This window comes from Garra rufa, chromosome 4, assembly GCF_049309525.1.
Source record: "Garra rufa chromosome 4, GarRuf1.0, whole genome shotgun sequence".
Lineage (NCBI taxonomy): Eukaryota > Metazoa > Chordata > Actinopteri > Cypriniformes > Cyprinidae > Garra > Garra rufa.
The window spans coordinates 5,278,681-5,299,227 of NC_133364.1; the positions used below are offsets into that span (position 1 = coordinate 5,278,681).

The 20,547-nt window shown below is 35.8% G+C and overlaps 1 protein-coding gene across 1 annotated transcript in view; it reads right to left on the reverse strand.

Moving 5' to 3' along the window:
- The window catches only part of pde3a (phosphodiesterase 3A, cGMP-inhibited), a 116,487-nt gene extending 96,669 nt beyond the window's left edge, over window positions 1-19,818 (reverse strand). Inside the window, exon 1 of the mRNA XM_073838533.1 lies at window positions 17,720-19,818. Within this exon, the coding sequence (XP_073694634.1) occupies window positions 17,720-18,505 (786 nt within the window). The 5' untranslated portion in view covers window positions 18,506-19,818. The remainder of the gene's footprint in view (window positions 1-17,719) is intronic.
- Between the last annotated feature and the right edge of the window lie 729 nt (window positions 19,819-20,547).

Consider the following 20,547-nt stretch of genomic DNA (forward strand, 5'->3'; position numbering starts at 1 on the left):
CTAGTGATTAAATCGAACAAAATGATCAAAGGGTGACTTACGAATTAGTGACCTGAAAAGTTTCAGGTCAGGAAGATGTTTTAAAATTTTTAAAAATAGACTTCTGCTGAAGATTTTTTATGTTTTTTAAAGACGTCTCTTCTGCTCACCAAGCCTGCATTTGTTTAGTTTAGCAGAAAATATTGTGAAATATTTTTTACTATTTTAAATAAATGCTTTCTATTTAAATATAACAAAAATAAAAAATATAATTTATTCCAGTGTTCAGTGTCACACACTTTAGAAATCATTCTAATATGCTGATTTGATGTTCAAGAAACATTTATTATTATGATTATTATTATCAATATTTAAAACAGTTCAGCACATTTTTTCAGGATTCTTTGATGAACAGAAAGATTAAAAAAACAGCATTTATCTGAAAATAAAAAGCTTTTGTAACATTATACACTATACCATTCAAAAGCTTTTTTCAAGAGCTTTTTTAAGCAATGATGCTTTAAATTGATCAAAAGTGACGATAAAGACATTTATAATGCTACAAAAGATTTCTATTTCAGATAAATTCTGTTCTTCTGAATGTTCTATTCATCAAAGAAACCTGAAAAAATAATAAATGTTTTTGAACAGCAAATCAGAATTTTAGAATGATTTCTGAAGAATCACGTGACTGAAGTGATGATTCTAAAAATTCGGCTTTAAAATCACAAGAATAAATTACATCTTAAAATATAATCAAATAGAAAACAGTTATTTTAAATAGTAAAAATATTTCACAGTTGTACTGTTTTTCCTGTACTTTGGATCAAATAAATGCAGGTTTGGTGAGCAGAAGAAATTTCTTAAAAAAAAAAAAAAAAAAAATAATAATAATAATAATAATATATATATATTATTATATATATTAGGGGTGGGCATAGATTAATTTTTAATCTAGATTAATCTAGATTAAATCTTGGAATTAATCTAGATTAATCTAGATTAAAATGGCTAATTTGAGTTCTGCTGAAGGCATTCAGAATATGTGTGCTACCCAAATAATGTCTAAAAGTAAGTCTTTGAGAATGGATCATAAAGCTCATAAAGCTGTTCTATGATAATTTGTTGATGAAAATAAATTATGTTCAATTAGATGTACTTGTGTTTACTAACTAACTAACAATGAAATTATTTTTTCTACCTATTAGATTGTGTGTGTTTTTAACGTCAACACCTACCCAACCCATTACATGTTACACCGTACTTTTATTTTGACAGGTTGCCATGAAGTTTCTGTGTATACAGTATGATATGATGCTAGTTTTCTCAAATGAAACGGTAAAAGTGACACTCACAGCAGTTTGGGAGATTGAGTTTATTTGTTCATGTGAGATGAAAATGCCAAAAATTACCGGGAGCGTCACGTGTGTTTCAGTATGCGTGTAGTAAAAGCTCGTCTCCGCCATGCATACATACAGCTTAAAACGGTCTTTTTGCATTTCAGTTTTCACATACACTAGTCCATATCGCGATTTGAATTAAGTGACAGAGCAACATTTGATTTATGAATCCAAAAAACGACGAATTTACGTGGCATTTCGCGCTTTAGTAGATTCTGTTTTCATGAATGGAGGACGACGCGATCCTGTCTGTGTTTTGGTGGAGGAGACTTAAACGCGCGACCATATTCGGTATACATCCGCGTTAAACTATCAATGTGAAAGTCATCATAGCTTGAAATTTGAGAATAGATTAACGGCGATATTTTTTTTATCGCACGATAAGAGTTTCGCGTTAACGCAGCACGTTAACGCCGATAACAGCCCACCACTAATATATATATATATATATATATATATATATATATATATATATATATATATATATTTTTTTTTTTTTTGGAATTTTTTTTTTGACTGTTCAAAAACATTTGACTAGTAGTGTAGGCTGCATTTATTTGAAATATATATATATATATATATATATATATATATATATATATATATATATATATATATATATATATATATATATATAGGATTAAAAATGTAATATTCTGAAATATTATTACTATTTAAAATACCTGTTTACTATGTGAATATATTTTATAATGTAATTTATTCCTGTGATGCAACGCTGAATCTTCAGCAGCCATTAGTCTGCTGAGTTCTTTCAGGGTTCTTTGTGGAATAGAAAGTTAAAAATTACAGCTTTTATTTTAGATTCTAAAATGTCTTTAAAATTGTCTTTTAATGCATTCTATATAATGCATTATATAAAAATATTAATTTCTTTCAATATTCATACATATACTTATTGACCCCCAAATTTTGAACATTGCTGTAAATCAAATATTATTATTACTGAATGGGAATTTTTTTCATAAAAATAATAAAAAATGATTATCAATGTTATATAAAAGAACAAAAAATGGTAGCCTGGCCAAATAAAAAAACTAACAAATTCACTTTTTGCCAGTAGGTGGCACTTATGTAAAAGCCTAATTACAATGGTTACCCAAATTATTAGGCCTTATATGAAGGCAAAATAAAAAGTAAATGCAATTGAAACTTTTTTGAAGACAGACAATTCCCTTCAAGTGTACATTAATGTAACCAACTGCAAATTTCTTTGAAAGGCGAAGAGTTTCCAGGTATATAGCAAAGTGCATCAATATGTCAGTCCCTAAAAACACAAAACTAGTATACATCTCTGGCCTTGAGGATCAGGATAACCCATTCAGATATGATGTGAATGACTAAAGTGGACATTCCTGTCTCTGTAGGTGTCACACATATTCAGATGGCTGATGCTGGTTAAGGGAAAGCAAGGAAGCTCTTGCTGCTTGGGGTCACTTCCATCAGGTCAAATGCCTGCAGCACACCATCTTACACAGTTTCAAATCACACTTTGCTTTAGCAAGCATCACTTTACTTGAGGATTCACAGAAGCAATGCCATTAACACGCCAACATGTGCTGCTTTAAATTATACACAAATGCTTTGACCAATTCCAACTCAAACTCATTGGAAAAAGTGACATTTTGAAATTACTTTGCACTGCTTCTTGCAAGTTTTTTGACACTTTTGTTTTTGCATTTGCTAAAGCAACCATGGCATATTACCTTGCATCTACAAGTCTTTGAGTTCTTTTATTATGACTCGTGTTTCATGGACTCGAACCAAAGCGCTCAGTATCACAAGTGAAATGCTGTACCAGGTGCGCTAAAGAGCGTGTTTACACTGTCAGAAAAGCCATTCATATAGAGAGTATATGAGGTTTTGAGGTACTGTGCACAGAAAATAAGTCTCTATAAATCGTTAAATATATGTATTAGTAAACTTTTTGCAAAAATGTAGAAAGATGCACATTTTTCTCATTGAGCCAATGTTGTGCACTTGACTGCACATACAAAATAATTACAAAAAAGCATTTAAAAGTACCATGGTATTACCACATTTTGGTACCATGGTAGTTTGATCTACCCTGAAGTACCATGAAAATACCGATGCGATAAGTCAATATTCTCATTAGTTTTACTATGCATTATGGGAATCTCAGTTTTTGGCTAGAAACCCCCAATTCTCAATGCTTAAGAAGACGTAGGAGTGTTTCTTTCAGGTCCTGTACAGATGGATCACATCTGTGAAGGAAGCACAGAACCCCTACATGCCCTCTTTCTTTCTATCTCTACTCTCTCTCTTGCTTTTTTCCTTTTCTCCCTCCCAGCGAGAAGAACAGGAAGAGATGTGGCATAAAAATCCCTATAATTTTTTTAATCGCCTCCAATGAAATTGTTAAAGCAGCATGACAGCGAACTAAGCAAACACATAAATGGCTTTATCCATGTGAGTCCGCAAAACGATTCCGCACATTCCAACGGCACGTATCTGCACACGCACACACATAAACAACCACTAAGTGTGCTTAACGTTTTAAAGCGTGGCACTTATTGAAAATAAAAACAGTGTTGTCTTTGTTTCTGCTATAATGTCTTCAGTGTTTAGTAGATGTATCTTTACTATCTGTTTAATGTCAAGCAGAAACAAGCCTTGGGAGAAACGTTAAACAAACAGAACAATTTGTACAGTGGTCTTTCAATACATACCAAAACAAGCAAAACTACCACACAAATCTGTCCTAGAAAATACTTCAGTATTATGAAAAAAAATATACTGTTTTAAAGTTTCAAACGGTCTGAATTCAATACTAACACTGTTACAGAAGCTACATTTTTGTTACCTTTCTGTGACACTAGTACTTAGTATTATTGGACAGTGACTAATTTGACTGCACTTACACTAGTACCATTTTTCAATAGCATAACAGTAGCTTTTTTATAAAACAGTGAGCTTTTCTAGTAATCAGCTACATTTTCTCAACAATTAGTGCTGTAAAAAGATGGATTATCAAAAACATGTGAAGTGGGATCTGGTTCTACATAATGGTTTTTGATTGGATGTTGAGATGTGGGCGTGGCACTCAAAAGTAGAGGGCAGGGCTTTAAAAGCTACTTCATGCTACAATGCTGTCTGTCCTTTATTTTAGAATTAGGTTTTTGATTGGATGTTGAGATGTGGGCGTGGCACTCAAAACTGGAGGGCGGGGTTTAAATTGTAAAGCATGTTATCAATTACAGATAATCGAAAAATGTTGGATGGGATATGGTTCTACATAACATTTTTTGATTGGTTGTTGAGATGTGGGCGTGGCACTCTAAAGTGAAGGGGCGGGGTTTAAAAGCTACTTCATGCTACTTCAATGCTGTCTGTACTTTTCTTTAGGATTAGCTTGTAGCTTAGAAAGTTTGAATCTTAATGAAGCTAAAGTAGCAACAGATCTTTTCTTCAGTATTGTGATGTACATGTGTATATGTGGGAGTGGCACTCAAAAATGGAGGGGCGGAGTTTAAAAGCTGCTTCATACTACAAAGCCATCGCCACTTTATTTTAGGATTACCTTGCAGTTTAAAAAGTTGTAACATCGCAATGAAGCTAAAACAGCAACAGATCTTTTCTTCCGTGTTGTGATGTACATCTTTGTGTAATTATTAAAAAAAAGGAGTTCTTTCTATGTGACATTTGTTGATTTGATGTCAAGATGTGGGCGTAGCACTCAAGAGTGGAGGACGGGGCTTAAATGCTACAGCAGGCTATTGAATACAGATTATTAAAAAAAATGTGGTTGTAAGCAGCGGTTTTTGATTGGATGTTGAGATGTAGGCGTGCCACTCAAACGTGAAAAGGCGGGGTTTAATAGCTACTTCAGACTACAATGCCATCTGTACTTTACTTTATGATCAGTGCAATGAAACGTAAATAGTGACAGATCTTTTCTTCTGTTTTGTGACTGTAGTGTTACATTATCAAAAAAGCAAAAATGTAGGGCAGGACTTGGCTCTATGTAGTGGTTGCTGATTCGATGTTGAGATGTGGGTGTGGCACTTAGCAATGTGGCACTTGATAATAATAACAATAAGATCCATTACATGCATTTTGAAAAAAGATGAAGTTTCATTTCACACTGACTTCCTTCTCCTACTATACCTACAACAGACCTATGCACTTTTTGTGTTTTTACTGTGATCACAGTCAGATTTAGCAGCGGTGGGCAAAAGTCAGCAGCGGTTCTCACGGTACCTGTCAACTCCTGACGCAAAGCAGGGCCCGATTTCTCACGCAAGCTCTAACGGTGGACCTGTGACTGTGCGGCTTCACATTATTAGGCAAGTTACACGCTTAACCCGGCTAACGAGCGCCCGAAAAACACTTCCAGCTGTAACGGTCACAATTGCGCAGGCAATTATCTGATAGGCAAAACACACACGCAGACAAAACCATCAAGATTGGCATTGGCAGCTAAGGTGCGAGCTGCAGCAACATGTCAACTAAGCAACTTTGTGTGTTTCTTGGCTGGAGTTAAAATCTTCCAGCTGCCGTTTCATTGTTTCCTCTGAGAAGCCGGTGGTAAAACGAAAGCCGGCTGTTATCAAAGCCTCGCAAAAAGCTTTTGCGTCAGGAGTCCCCTCAGGATACGTAGGGGTTCGAATGCAGAGTTTGCTGAGATAACGGGGAACTCAAGTATCGTGATTCCCACCCTTACTGATAAAGTTCTTAGTCACTATTAATGAGGTAAATTCACACGGATTTAAGATGCTTTCCCAGAAGCTCAAACACAGACAGGATTGTTGTCATCTGATTCATGCTATCAGATGCTACTAATTATTTAGAAGCTTAACATTCATCAAACCTGTTTTATTTATAGAAAGGAGATTATTTTGTATATCAAAACACATTATTGTACTACGTTTTACAGAAATGACTATTTCAGTATTCCTACTTTAAAAATTAATGTTTAATTCAACGAGTTAAAAAATATAGTCATAAAACATATGCAAATAGTCTGTAAAACCACTACAAAATGAATTGCATTAAATTCAATGTGACAATTTCTATAATCAAGTTTTTAAGAACAAAATGGAAATTAGTTTAAAATTACGGCTGTTAATTGGAATTATAATTAAATAATATATACATTTTTATTATAGACCTTTTTCGTGTAAACGATGAGCGCCGCCATTACGAATTCTAACGACTGATTGAATGCTTTTCTGTTCCAGTCTCCATAGGAACCCATTCAAATAGCGTCCATCTGTTTTTAATGTAGCTAACGTCCGCTGCCTCCTGTCATCTACACTCATTAAAGTCAGGCACTGACAAATGACGGTTATTGCCAAGTGATGGCGCTATGGAGCCATGTGCTATTTAAAAATATTTTAGTAGGTTTAACATTAGATTATTAGCTCGGAATATACCCTAATTTGACTAGAAACAATGCAGACCGGAAATGCAAAGCATTCTTTCAGTTAAGAGTCGGACTTACTTCCACGTTCAGGAAAAACGTCTATACAATAAATTATTAATATTTAAAAAATAATACATATGATTTAAATACAATTTATAAATAAATTGGTTAAAGACGTTAGGATGTCCACATCAAAAGAAAGCACATTAAATGTAAGTGTCTACTTTTAAAGTTTTAAATAAGTTTTTGGAGAATAAAATGTCAAAATTTGGTTGAAATAATGTTACATTGCCATTTAGTGTAGCACAATATTTATGTAAAAATTCTACATGCTTATTCTGACTTGTGCATATTAAAATATATAAATAAACAAGGGAGCATATTAAATTATATTGTGTTTTAAATCAGTAAAAAATTCTTACTGAAAAAATGGGCAAAATTTAGGATAGTGGCAGATTTTTTAAAAATGTCAAATTACGACTAATTAGTATTTGGGGTAAAAGTAATTCATCTTTTAATATGACATAAATTGATTTTTGTTTTAAATATGCCTGACAAGACTGTTACACTGAATTTCATTTTAGTTGTGTAATTTTGGGAAAATGTATGATATTTATTTTTTGCTCAGAAAAACAAAAACAAAAATGCAATTAAATTAAACAGAAAACGTTTAAATATTTTTTTGAAAAAACAACAACAATGTAAAGCTATATTACACTTGTTTTTATGCTTAAACCCTTTTTTGTCTTTGACTCAAATATACAATTATGAATATAAAATATACAATGAAAATAATAGTTCAATTAATTGCACTAAATGAAATTAAATTGGCAACGCTAATTACAATGAATCCAGTAGTCTTGGGAAAATTTCAATTATCAATATTGTTCAACACTACTTTGTTTGTCAACTCGTGTGTATTTTTATGAGCAAGCGTTCTATAAACTGTCCAGAGCAACTTTGCTTCCCACTAATTCAAATATACTTAGAAAAAGGCAAACCGTCCCTCAAATACGTAAACCGTAGCGCGAGGACGAGCGAGACGGTCTGACAAACAGACAGACGTACAGACACCTTTTTTGTCGACGACTGGCTCAGCTCTGAAACTTCCCCCCATCACTACACCATCTGCCATCCATATTTTCGAAACTAAAACACGCCACTGAGTGAGTTAACAAGACAGGCCTTGTCTGGGGCCGGCCGCTCATCTGGGCAGCAGTGGGGGAGCTCCTGGAGTGAGGTGCGCTGGGGCCCGGCCAGCCCAGGTTAAAATAACACGCCACCTCTCAGCAGCTGAAATACATGTGACAAACACACACACTGAAAACACTAGTGAGTGCGCACTAGGGCCGGGAGATAGAAATCAAAATAAATTCATCTTTTTTCAGCCTTTTCATATACCAATTTATTTTGTTTTTTAATTGTTGTCAAATAGATGTAATTAAAATACATTTATTTAATGCTAAGTATACTACAAATACATTTACATCTTATGTACTTGTAAATTTAAACTAGTAAATTTAAAGTCTGTTATACTGGAACAACTAATTTTGTATTTATTGCACTTAAATTTTGCAGAAGTAGTCCAGCTAAAGATATACTTAAGTATATTTTATTGTGCTAAAGTGGAATTATTGCAAGTATACTTTAGGTACACTTTAAATAATATCTTTAAATGCAAAATATTTAAAGATTATACAATCAACTGTGACATAATATTAAGAAGTGTGCATTGTGCACAAGTAGTACTCTAAGTTTATCTACAATTTTTATATCAGTAAGTCTTGAGCGATATGTCAGAAAATATGTTAATACACTTGCACCTGAACTATAGTATACAAAAAATGCATTTAAAGAGAAGTTAACTATAAAATAAAAACATATTTTAATATTTAATCATTTTAGTTTATAGACAATAAACTAAAATCTTTGATTAGTAAACTGGATTAATATTTAGTATTAATATTATTCCTGGATTATCCAAATATTAATATTATCCTGGATTAATATTTAGATCTATTTAGAAAAAAAAAAAAAAAAAAAAGAGTAGTTAACCATAAAACATTTAATAATTTTAGCTTATACACATCATTAAAATAACACATAGTAAATAATAGCAATACATGATTAGATATAAAATACTGAATTAGTAAACTGGACTGATAATGTTTAATTAGCAAAACAGTAGTTAAAATTAACTGGATTAATAATGTTTAATGGTTGTAGTAAAGAAAGACAATCAGCACTACGTGAACCTCTAACAATGAACTATTTTTGTTATAAAGTCAAAATTATGACATATTTAAGCCAAAATTCTGAGATAAAAAGAAACGATGTCTTAGAAAGTCGAAATTATGACTTTAAAAGTTGTAATTATGAGATCAAAATTCACAATTATGACATACTTAAGTCATAATTATGAGATAAGTAAACAATTATGACTTAATTAGTCATAATTCCAATGTCGAAAAACTATTTTCATAAATTTTGAATGACGCAAACTGATCATTTATTCAATTCAATGAAACAGAGTTTCATTCATAGTATGATTCAACTGATTCACAGAAATGAATCAAACTGTAATGGCATTGTTGTATGTTTGCACATCACAACGTTGCTTAATTTTATAACCACCACCAACATCATTCGAAGTATATTGTTTATATTCAACCAGCATGGCCCAGCCACAGTAAAGACCGAGGTCCTCACTTGTTGGCATCTCATCTACTGTAATAAGCGACTGTCAAAAACACAAAATTTCCAGAAGCCTTTGAACAGCTTGTATTCTCATGACACACTTTTACAGCAGCTCGAGGTTTCTGGCGTGTCCGGCCTGCAGCTCATTTGGATTGACATATGTAGAACAGTTAATGTCATTTGGTTTTTTTCTCTGGCTCGCTCCGTTTGCGCCAGCTGCGCACCTGGTTCGGATCGAAGCGGGGAGAAACGCTGCAGTTCTTCCTCGCTTGTTTGGAAAGAGTCAAACTGCTAGCATTTTTAAAATGGATGAGGTTTTTGGCAGCCGCCCGCCCCGGCAAGACAGCTGAGGCTACACATTCCAGGCCTGGCACGGTCCGGCTGGACGCGAGGCCTCTTACAAGCAAAATACAGCGCGTCGGCCCCCGGTCGACGTCAAAGATCCCTCTGTCTGCCGCAGCGGCGCAGACGAGACCAATTAGAGCGAGAGGGAGCGGAGAAGCGTAGACGCGGGCCTGCAGGAAGGAAAACAACCCTCAGAGTGTCGAGTGCTCTGGTGTAGATTAAAAATCTCTCAGCCCGGCTACTGCAGGTCGGGGCAGAACCGCGAGGGACGGCGCACGGTCCACTTCAGACAGGAAACCATTACCTTCAGGCCACATCGTCTGCTTTAAGTGAGCTCGAGCGCTCCGCTTTTTCAGATCCCGCTGCTTTAAGAGGTTTATCATCAACCCTGGCCGAGAGAAAAGTCCCACCTACTAACCTCGTATCTCCGGCGGGCTGCATGGGAAAAGGACCCCCTTAAAAAACAAAAAAAGCCCATGGCACAGAAACATACTCCTGGTCTCTATGGATCTCCATTTGCGTCATCCCTCAAATAGCTGCTCGCACACCCTTTCTTCTCCTCCAGAAATCTAATACATTATCCGTTCCTCCATCACAAAAGAAACAGAAACATCTTACATTCTCAGGCCACTAAAAACGCCACTGTTTTTCTACTTCTGGGGAGGAACGACAGCAGGGGAGGACCCTGCATTTAATCATCCGGAGACGAAAGATGTGACGAAATGCAGTCTCTTTTAAGTCAGCGTGCAACCAAATTTGACCCTTTTTTACATACTTACCAAAAAAATATGTTTTGGTTCATTCGAATGGTTTTGGCACTTGCTAGATGAACTCGGAAAAATCATGGACATGATTTTAAAAAGTTAAATGGCTCTGAAAAAGCTAGTCATGGTTAAAACTGACCACACTGGAAACAAGTAGGAAACTAATTTCATCCGGTGGTAACATTTGGTTGGTATGGTTCCCAAACAAAATCTTACTGAAAGCTGATTTTTTTTTGCGATATCAACCTCAAATTCGAAACACAACTTGTTTAGATATATGGCTTTGATTTTCGTGTGGTTTTGGAGTAAAACTACATGTATAGATTTCATATAAAGTTTGAAAATCCTGTGCATTTTTCATAAACTTCTATAACTTCTACAAGTGACCAAACGTAATTCTGTGCTCCAAAGCATTCAAGATTCATAAAAGTTTAAGTTAGAAATTTCATTTTCAGGTCTGTATGCTTTAAAAGTCATTAACAGGTAATAAATGGATTACAACTCCTGCGTAAATATAATTTAGTACCATGAAGTCCTCCTAATAGGCATGTAATGATATAAAAATCTCACGATACAATAATATCACGAAATTAAGTTCGTAATATAGTATTTACTGTGATATTTTAAAAACAAGACAAATGAAGAATTGGAAAAAATGTAAAATTTTGTACATTTTTAAGTTAAATTAATTCTATCTAATGCACTTTGAGAGTTCAAGAATTCCAACCCATGTTCTTAACTAAGAAAACAAAGAATCGCACTGCAAAATAAATCAAAATGAATATTCCAAAGGTATATTATTTTTTGCTTTACACTACAGTAGGGAAATTACAATATTTCTTTCCTAATTTCTACACTTGAAAGAGATCTTTTGAATTTGGACTGCATTTAAACTGCTAGCTGTCAGTAATGCATACTGCAACTTTAAGCTTTTATCTTGACGGAAACAGCTGGAGAGCTTTTATTATGAAGGAAAACTCCAGCTTCAGTCAGAAATACGCATCTCACTTCAAATCCAGTGAAATACTGTAATCACCTGCCATGAAAATAAAGTGTAATTGCTGGCCGTTGCTTTCCCAAACATGCGCTAAACTCACAGCACATGCAATAACAGGTTCACTGCATTTATTTCCTGTGAACGGAGCCGTTCTGAGGTGTGGAAAACACCGGATCACGAGCTGATTGCCTGAACGAAGTGCACACTTTGCTTTGAAACCAAAAAATTACTTTGCAGCCCAAAGTAAGCTACTATCTCTGAATGTGCAAGACTTCAGATTCATTAGCCTCTATAGATACAAAAACCCCAAACTTTGCTAAATATACAATGTTAATAACTGTAGAAATGCGTCATTACAGACTGTGAAAAAGGTCCATCTCTTCACTACATGTTTTCTCTCATTAAATATCCTGTTACGCTCTAAAATACGTCACATTGCTGAAGTAAAATGGGCTTCTGCACCCGACATGCTTGAAGACGAGGTGTTGGGCAACTCAAACAAACACAGCAATGTTTTTGAAGCACTAGAGAGCCAGTGTTTACACTTATTCACACGTCAACCTAGAATAGAAATGGCTTCAGCCTGATGCACACTTTAAGATGAAAGTGGTGTTTTCAAAACAAAGTCTGCCACAAAACGTCCTAGAATGTAGCCAATTTGCAAGCGCACTACTGAGATTGAATGCCAATTTTGAATTTAAAACATCGCAAGAAAAGAACATTAGAATTCTAAACAAGAACAAAGATTCTAAATATTTAAATGTACATAACTTATGTACATAACTTTACATAACTTTTAAATGTACATAACTTATATCTGTGCATGATTTTTTAAGGTATGTTTAAGACTTTAAGGCCTTTTCAAGACCAAGTAAAAAACATTTAAGAAATAATTTGAAGGGAACACATTACATCAATATGTTCTCTAAATGTAAATGTCACGAGTTGTATTAGCAACACTTCTCGAAAATACAGCTTCCGACAGATCATTAATTTTTAATTCATTTTGCAAAAAAACTTAACTAGTATATGTAAATAACTTCTGCACAAAACTGATGTTCTTCCTCCATTTTTGTCTTTAAAGTTTCAAACTTAAATCAAAACAGATGCAAAAATGACATGTGATATAAAAGTCTTTTCTGAAAAAGGTCAAAAATACACCAACAGACTAAAAATAAACTTAATTCGAAGAGAAATTTCATTTTTATATCCCACTGACATATTTGTGACCCTGGACCACAAAACCAGTCTTAAGTCGCTGGGGTATATTTGTAGCAATAGCCAAAAATACATTGCATGGGTCAAAATTTTTGATTTTTCTTTTATGCCAAAAATCATTAAGAAATTAAGTAAAGTTCATGTTCCATGAAGATTTTTTGTAAAATTCCTACTGTAAACATATCAAAATGTAATTTTTGATTTGTAATATGCATTGTTAAGAACCTAATTTGTATAACTTTAAAGGTGATTTTCTCAGTCTTTTTTATTTTTTTGCATCCTCAGATTTCTGATTTCAAATAGATGTATCTCAGTCAAATATCGTCCTATCCTAACAAACTATACATCAATAGAAAGCTTATTTATTGAGCTTTCATATGATGTATAAATCTCAGTTTTGTCAAATTTAACCTTATGACTGGTTTTGTGGTCCAGGGTCACATTTGTTCTTGTTTTTGAGATTTGTTCAATCTCTTAAAACAACAAAAAAAGTTTAACTAGAATATGTAAATAACTTATACTGTAGCTTCTGCACAAAACTAATGTTCTTCCCTAGTATTTTTGTCTTTGAAAAAAAAAAAAAAAAAAAAATAGCAGCAAAAATTACATTAAAAAATATTGTTTTCTGAGAAATTAAACAATATACTGTAAATGTATCATTAAAAAAGGTCAAATATATGCCAACATGCTCAGAAAAAAATCAAGTTAATACAAAGAGAAACTTAGCTTTTTGCTTTTCAAGTAAATGTCAATTGAAGTGGTGTTATGCATATTTGCATTGGAAAACAAGCCAAAAATCCTGACATTTTTTGCACTGCATGCAACACTTAATGCCATGACTTAATGAATGTAGGACTTTCTGCTCCAATTCTAAGGCCTTCATTTTGGAATTAAGACTTTGTAGGATCCACAGAAACACTGAATAAACTGGGACAGGAGAAAGTATTTTAACACTGAAAAAAATGACTCATTTCCCCTTTAAGAGCAGATTTAAATACTCTCGGCTCTGCCCAGAGGCTCCGGCTCACGGCGAAACAGCTTTTCCAGGCAGCCCTGGGCTAATCGCAATTCAGTGACCCGCTAAAGGCTACTAAAGGCTCCACGCAGTGAGGTGTTTGAGTTGAAACGGCTCCTCGTGTCATTAAACGGGGGTTTTCCACGAACACCGTCCTCTGGAGACCTGTGCTTAAACGCAGGCATATGCAGTGAGCTACGGCTCAGTTTACCACCCAGAAACGCTCTTTTAATAGCTTTCAATCATCTAGAGCACTAGTTAACTTTTAGTTGACTATCTGTAAGGTCCAAACTGTATCAGATTGAGGAGCTCAGGCCACACGGTTCATGAATTCGACCCACCAAATCCCAACACTACATAAGGTCATTCACGTCTATAGAAAGACGAGTGGGCGAAGACGTTTCAGCCTGGTTTTCAGTCCATTTGAAGAACATTACGTAACTCACTTCACACAGCGATGTTCATAACGCCACCGATTTTCTGTCCGTCACTGAAAGCGCCCAGGGCATGTGCTCTACTAAGTGGATGACAGATAATGGTCACAGCTCTGAGCTCACTTCCTGTTTATGAACCAACCACCCAAATGAAGATTTACTAATGCAAGTTTGATGCTCGGTTCAAATAAGAGGTACATTTGCCTAAGTCACATTATACAACTATATTTGGCTTTGCTGAAGCTCAAAGAGTAGTGTGACAATAACAAACAATAGACAATATTCTGAAATTGAATTAGTGCATTTTATCTTAACAATGCACTACACATTTGAAAATTGTATTTAAAAACGCTTGCAACACCAGCACTCTCAGAAAAAAGGTACAAAAGCTGTTACAAGGATGGTGTATTTTCAAAAGGTACACCTTTGTACCTTATTTACCCCTGAAGGACGCAGTATAGTACCTTGAAGGTACATATCAGCACCTAAATGGTACGATAATAGAAACTTTTGAAAAGGTACAGTACTTCCCAAGTGACAGCTTTCGTCCCTTTTTTCCCTGAGAGTGAAGGTCATGGGTTTGGTTTCCAAGAAATATACTATGAAATCTAAAGCTAAAAAAAAATGCAAATGTACATTTTAAAAGATGCTTAAAATGCAAAATGACTTGCATTGCATTTCATTACTTCATGCATTTCTTCAGAAATCAAACTCGTGACCTTGATGCTTTGCTCTGCAGTTTGCGATACAGAAACACTCATTAAATGTGAGCTACTTTCAACTACATCATGTGCATTAGTGGCCAAAAGTGAAGACAGGCCAAGGAAAATTGATATCTTTGCCCTTTATGCAAACATACTGATGTTATTTTCTAAGCATATTGCGTAGTTGTGCTTGGAGAGTGTGAAACGTTTGCATCAGCATTTCGATTGTTTCATTCGAGATAATGCATGAGAGTGGCTGCTAATCAAATAATTTTGCAAAGTTGTACATAAAACAAAGACTATTGACTATTTTAATGCTACTTGCCATTTCTGTGTAAAATCTACAAGCAATTTCTGAGTGAAAATTGTTTCAAACTATTTTTTTTCAGGTGCACAAGGGAGAACCAATTAAATATTAATAACGGATTGTACTGTAGTGGATGAATACTTAATTTGCCTTTTTTGCCAAATATTTTTTAAAGTTTAGTGTTTCCTCTTCCTAACATCATGTTCCACCTATTTTCATGGTTTAATTTAACGTTTCGGCTCATTAAAAGTAAATACTGTGCAAATGTCCACTCACTTGTCAGACATCACTTTTGGCCACTATAGTAGCTTCATAATAAAAAGACTCATGAGTTACTGAAGTATTTGTTAACCATCAAAACATCACTACGTAGGATTTGTGTTTAGATGAATTGCAAGAGATGCACAAAACACAAGCAACTTAAAAAAAGTGATTTACTGGGAGATGAGACGTTATGAGAAATGCATTCACGCACCTTCTGCAAAAGTGTGAGATGTCTGATTCATAAGCCATAGGTGTAGCTATAGGTAAATAACTAAGTGCATTAAATGGTAAAAGTATTTGCACTGCAAACCAGTGTGTTTATGATTATGACAATATATCAAAACAATGTGATAACAAATATCTGCTTGCATTTTCAAGCAGCAGAATGACACTGGAAGTCTCGCAAATTCAAGTTACGTTAAAAATAGGATTGCAATGTTGTCAGGAGCATGCAAACATGTGAATTAACGTCACCAAAACGTGATTATATCCATGTTTTCATACCAATTCCAAACTGAACCAGAGTTCACGGCCCTGTCGCAGAAAGCCGCTTTCACACCAACCGAACTCTGACGTCAAACAGACAGCGAAAGCTCGTCTTCGTGCACGTGGTGCGCTCTGTTCTGTGTGGCCCATTAAGACACACAGGTTATTGTCAGAGCAGACAGCCGGGACGACGTGAACAGCGCAGGGGTCACACGCTGGTATGTTTACACAGCCAGACCACACAGATAAAACAACTGCACATAAACCGCTATAGGAACTAATATCACTCCAGACATCACACATGTGCACCAGGTGTGTGTGTTGCAGAACACGGAAAACACACGCAGGAGTCTGTGTTCTTTTCCATTGCAAAAGTGTTGCACCGACAGCGCATTGATTCGTCACAAATTTTGTTCCTTTTAAGGTTCCCCTAGGCACAAGGTCCCCAATGCATTAATAATGCGGTCACTAGAGGGCGCAAACTAAATAAAGACCAACTTCCCTGTGAAAACACTTAAAATCCAGTGGAAGAAAAATTTGATTCATACAAAATTCATCCATTGTTACAATGCACAACTACAGGATTTAATGCAAAAGTTTAAATGTGAGTTTTTCACACAAATCAGCTGAAATCAAACTGGCAAACGAAAGCAAATGTCACTTGCAATTTATTTAACAATTATTCAACTCCATGCTTAATAATAGCTAATTATTTAGATCATTTCAGCTGGATATGTAGTGTACTTTGCTAATTAACAGTCTAAACATTAGTAGTGTATCCTAACAATGAACTATAGGTTAGAAAAATAAAACTTAATATGTAATAATTATGTATGGAATAATCTAAATATATATTATTATTATTATATTTAAATTTTTATACAAAGCTTTGCTGACCAAGAAATGTACAAAAATGTACAAAAATACTGCTTTACTGAACATGCAGTCAGACATCCCACTGACGAGCCAAAGTGTGCAACACACAGTCTTCTGTACCTGTGTGCATGTAGCAAAAATACCTCTGATATGCACAAACACACACATAAACACTAACTTCAGATTCAAATAAACTTCTACATGCTTTTGCAATCCGGTTGTGCACAAATGCTAGTTACCACAAAATATAACACAATGCATGTCAGCACAGCTGTGCAATCAAAAACACACCTAATAAGGTACAAGAGGTCAAAGTTCACTGCTTTAGCCATGAGTTTTCCCCGCTGATATCATGTCATACATGAAATCTAAGAATGCATGCTTGAGTGAAAGTGTTCCAAGTATCCAAGTAAGTGGCGGGACAAACAAACAAACACTGTGGAAAACACAAGCGACCAGACAGAACTATATTTTTATGGAAAGATTTATGGATGATATAATAAACACAGTGCATTATGATATTACAGTTCCTTACAAGAGCAATAAGTGCATGCAGTTCATTGGCATCACTACTATAATTTATGCAAACAAACACTAACGTGAAGTGTGACCTATTTTTGTACTAACATGATCAAAAGCAACATCAAAACAGTCTAAACACAGCCTAAAAAGTCTTTAAAGCGCGTTATTGTTCTTTAGCGCGCGGGAATAATAATAGAGTCACGTTTTAATCCGCGAGCAGTTACAGTAAACGATCGCGCTCGGACGCGCCATGGCTCCGATTTGTCGTTCGCAATCGATAGCAGCACGATCAATAAAGAGCGCGTACCTGGTCTCTCTGCAAACAGGGCAGCGACGTCCTCCTGTGAGACTTGCTCCTGGGCTGGCCGTGCTGTGCCATGTCTGACGATACTACGGAGCTGGACCTCCTGCGCCTCTTAAATACCGGAATATCTCCCCTCGATCCCTCCCGGTGTGATGCGCCCTGCTCCGGCAGCAGCCTGTCCGCATACCTCGCCAGCAGGACCCCCAGCACCCCGAGCAGGTACGCCAAGTAGGGTCTCCAGCTGGCGCGCACCTTCTGCAGCGAGAGTAGCGAGAGGGTCCTGATGATGCTGATGAAGAGGAGCACGGAGATGCCCTGACCCAGCCGCACCACCATGAGCGCCCCGCTGGCCAGGCAGGCGAGCAGCACCAGCGCGGTGGCCGTGAACGAGTAGAGCTGCTGCGCATCCAACAGCGACTGCGCCGCCGCTTCGCCCAGATGGCACACGGTGAGCAGGAACACAGCCGTGCGGATGAGCACCCCGCAGCGCAGAAGATACACACCCACCCAGAAGAAGGCACACACGAGCGTGAAGACGGGAGAGAGCAGCTGCCACACGAGCTCCACGAGCGTCACCAAGTGCGAGCCGGAGTGCGCGTGTGCGCGCTCCGCGTCCCAGTCCGCGGACTGAGCGAGCAGCGCGAGCAGCACGGACAGCGAGGCGACGCACACGGCCGACGAGAGGCTCCTACGGCTCCACACGAGAGCCAAGCACGAGTGCCAGCAGTCCTGCTCCACGGGAGTGACACAAGTGCGCACATAGCCGTTGCGCACGGATTCCAGTGCCATCGGTCACGGGAGAGCACGCGTACGCGCTCACGCACACACGCATTAATGCGCAGAGCTGCTGTTCCTTCTCAAGAGAGTCAGTCACTCTCGGACTGGGAGACTTCAACGCATCCCTCCTCAAAGTCAAGGTGAAAAGCGGAGAAAAGCGAGCCCCTTTTCTTGCCAATGCGTAAAATCCCTCATCGTTTTACAATCCAGTCGCTCGGAGCGAGGAATTCCTGATGTTTCTAGGCCACCACTATCATCATCATCACCATCAGTGATCTCTCTCTCTCTCTTTTTCTCGTTTGCTCCCGGATTATTCTCCCTCTCGGATCATTTTCACGCGTGGAAACTCTCGCCGCACAAAGATTTCCGTGACTTTTGGATCGTATTGGCCAGTGTCCCGTCGCCCGCGAGGCGGTCCTTAAACAGAGAGAGCGCGCTGTGCTCCGTATCGACAAGCCAGACGGCGATCCCGATCAGAGCCGATTCAATCACAGCATCAGTTGATTTATTGATTTCAGCTGCTCGCGTCCGTGTGCTTTCTTCCCTCTTTCATGTTTCTAACTCACCTACGTCGACGTCATTACCGGGACCTCTCCGTGCATCCGTTTAACTGGCGGGAAATAGATTTTTTTTCACGTTGTAAAAAATAAATAAACACAACACAAAATTTAGATGCTTTTATTAAACCTAAATATTAAAAAAAACTTTATAATTTTTTTTGTACATGGTGCAAAAGGTCAAATGGCACCTCTTGTACCTGATGTGACCCCTAAACATAATTGGGTTTGTTTAATTTAAATTTTTCCTACAGTAAAATTTAATAGTACATTACACTAAAAATCACAACTCACATGTGATGTCAAACAGAAGTTATATAAAAATCACTCTTTGGGTTTTACTGACTGACTTTCCTTTAACGATAATATTTTAGCAGATTTAATTACAGGTTTGTAAACTATTTTTTTAGCCCCCCAAAATGTAAAAAAGTTCTTTGTTTATCTGATATTATCGATTTTTTTATTTTCTGTCTTTGGTTTTTGCTGACAAATTTTTCTTTTACAGTGAAATTTTAGTTCATTAACATACATTGACTGATAATCATGTTTCCTTGCAATATCAAACTAAATTCGTATAAAAGTCAGTATTTGGGTTTGCATGGTTTCTGGCCATTTACTTTTATGTTCTGACTTTCCTTTAACGATAACATTTTAGTGTCCATTTCTCTAAATAAATGAATTAATAAATAAATAATAATGCATTATTATTACTCATACTTTATTATTATTATTGCTCAGATATTAAAGATTTCTGTGAAAAGTATATATATATATGATTTTATCTCACTTTTTTATCTCACATTTCTTTGGTATTTGTTTTTGCGGACTAATTTTTCTCTTGCTTGAAATATTAGTATTACATAGTACACGTACATTTTTATTACTACTCATAATTTATTATTATTGCTGAGACATTACATTTGATAATACGTCTGTGAAAAGTTAATTTATTAACACCAGATATGAACAACATTATTTATTTGTTTATTTATTTATTTATTTTTATATTTATATTTATCTGATTTTCTCTCACTTTTCTATCTTACACTTTCCATCTTTGGTATTGTTTTTTGCTGACTGATTTTTCTCTTGCAGTAAAATTGTATAATTCATTAACATCAATTTCTCTAAATAAATACATTAATAAACAAATAATATTTTTTATTACTACTCATAATTTATTATTATTGTTGACATTGGATTATATTTCTGTAAAAAGTTCCTGAGTTATAAAAGTTAAAAGTTATAGTTCTGTAAATGCCTAAATCCTGTATTTTCCATCTTTGGTATTGGTTTTGACTGATTATTCTCTTGCCGTAAAATTTTATAGTTTATTAAAATCCATTTCTCTAAACAAACAAATGAATACATAAATAATAATTTATTATTATTACTTGGACATTTGAAATTTGTCTCACTTTTTGTCTTTTTTATATTGGTTGCTGAATGATTTTTTCATTAACATTTAACCACGATGCAATCAAACACAATCATATG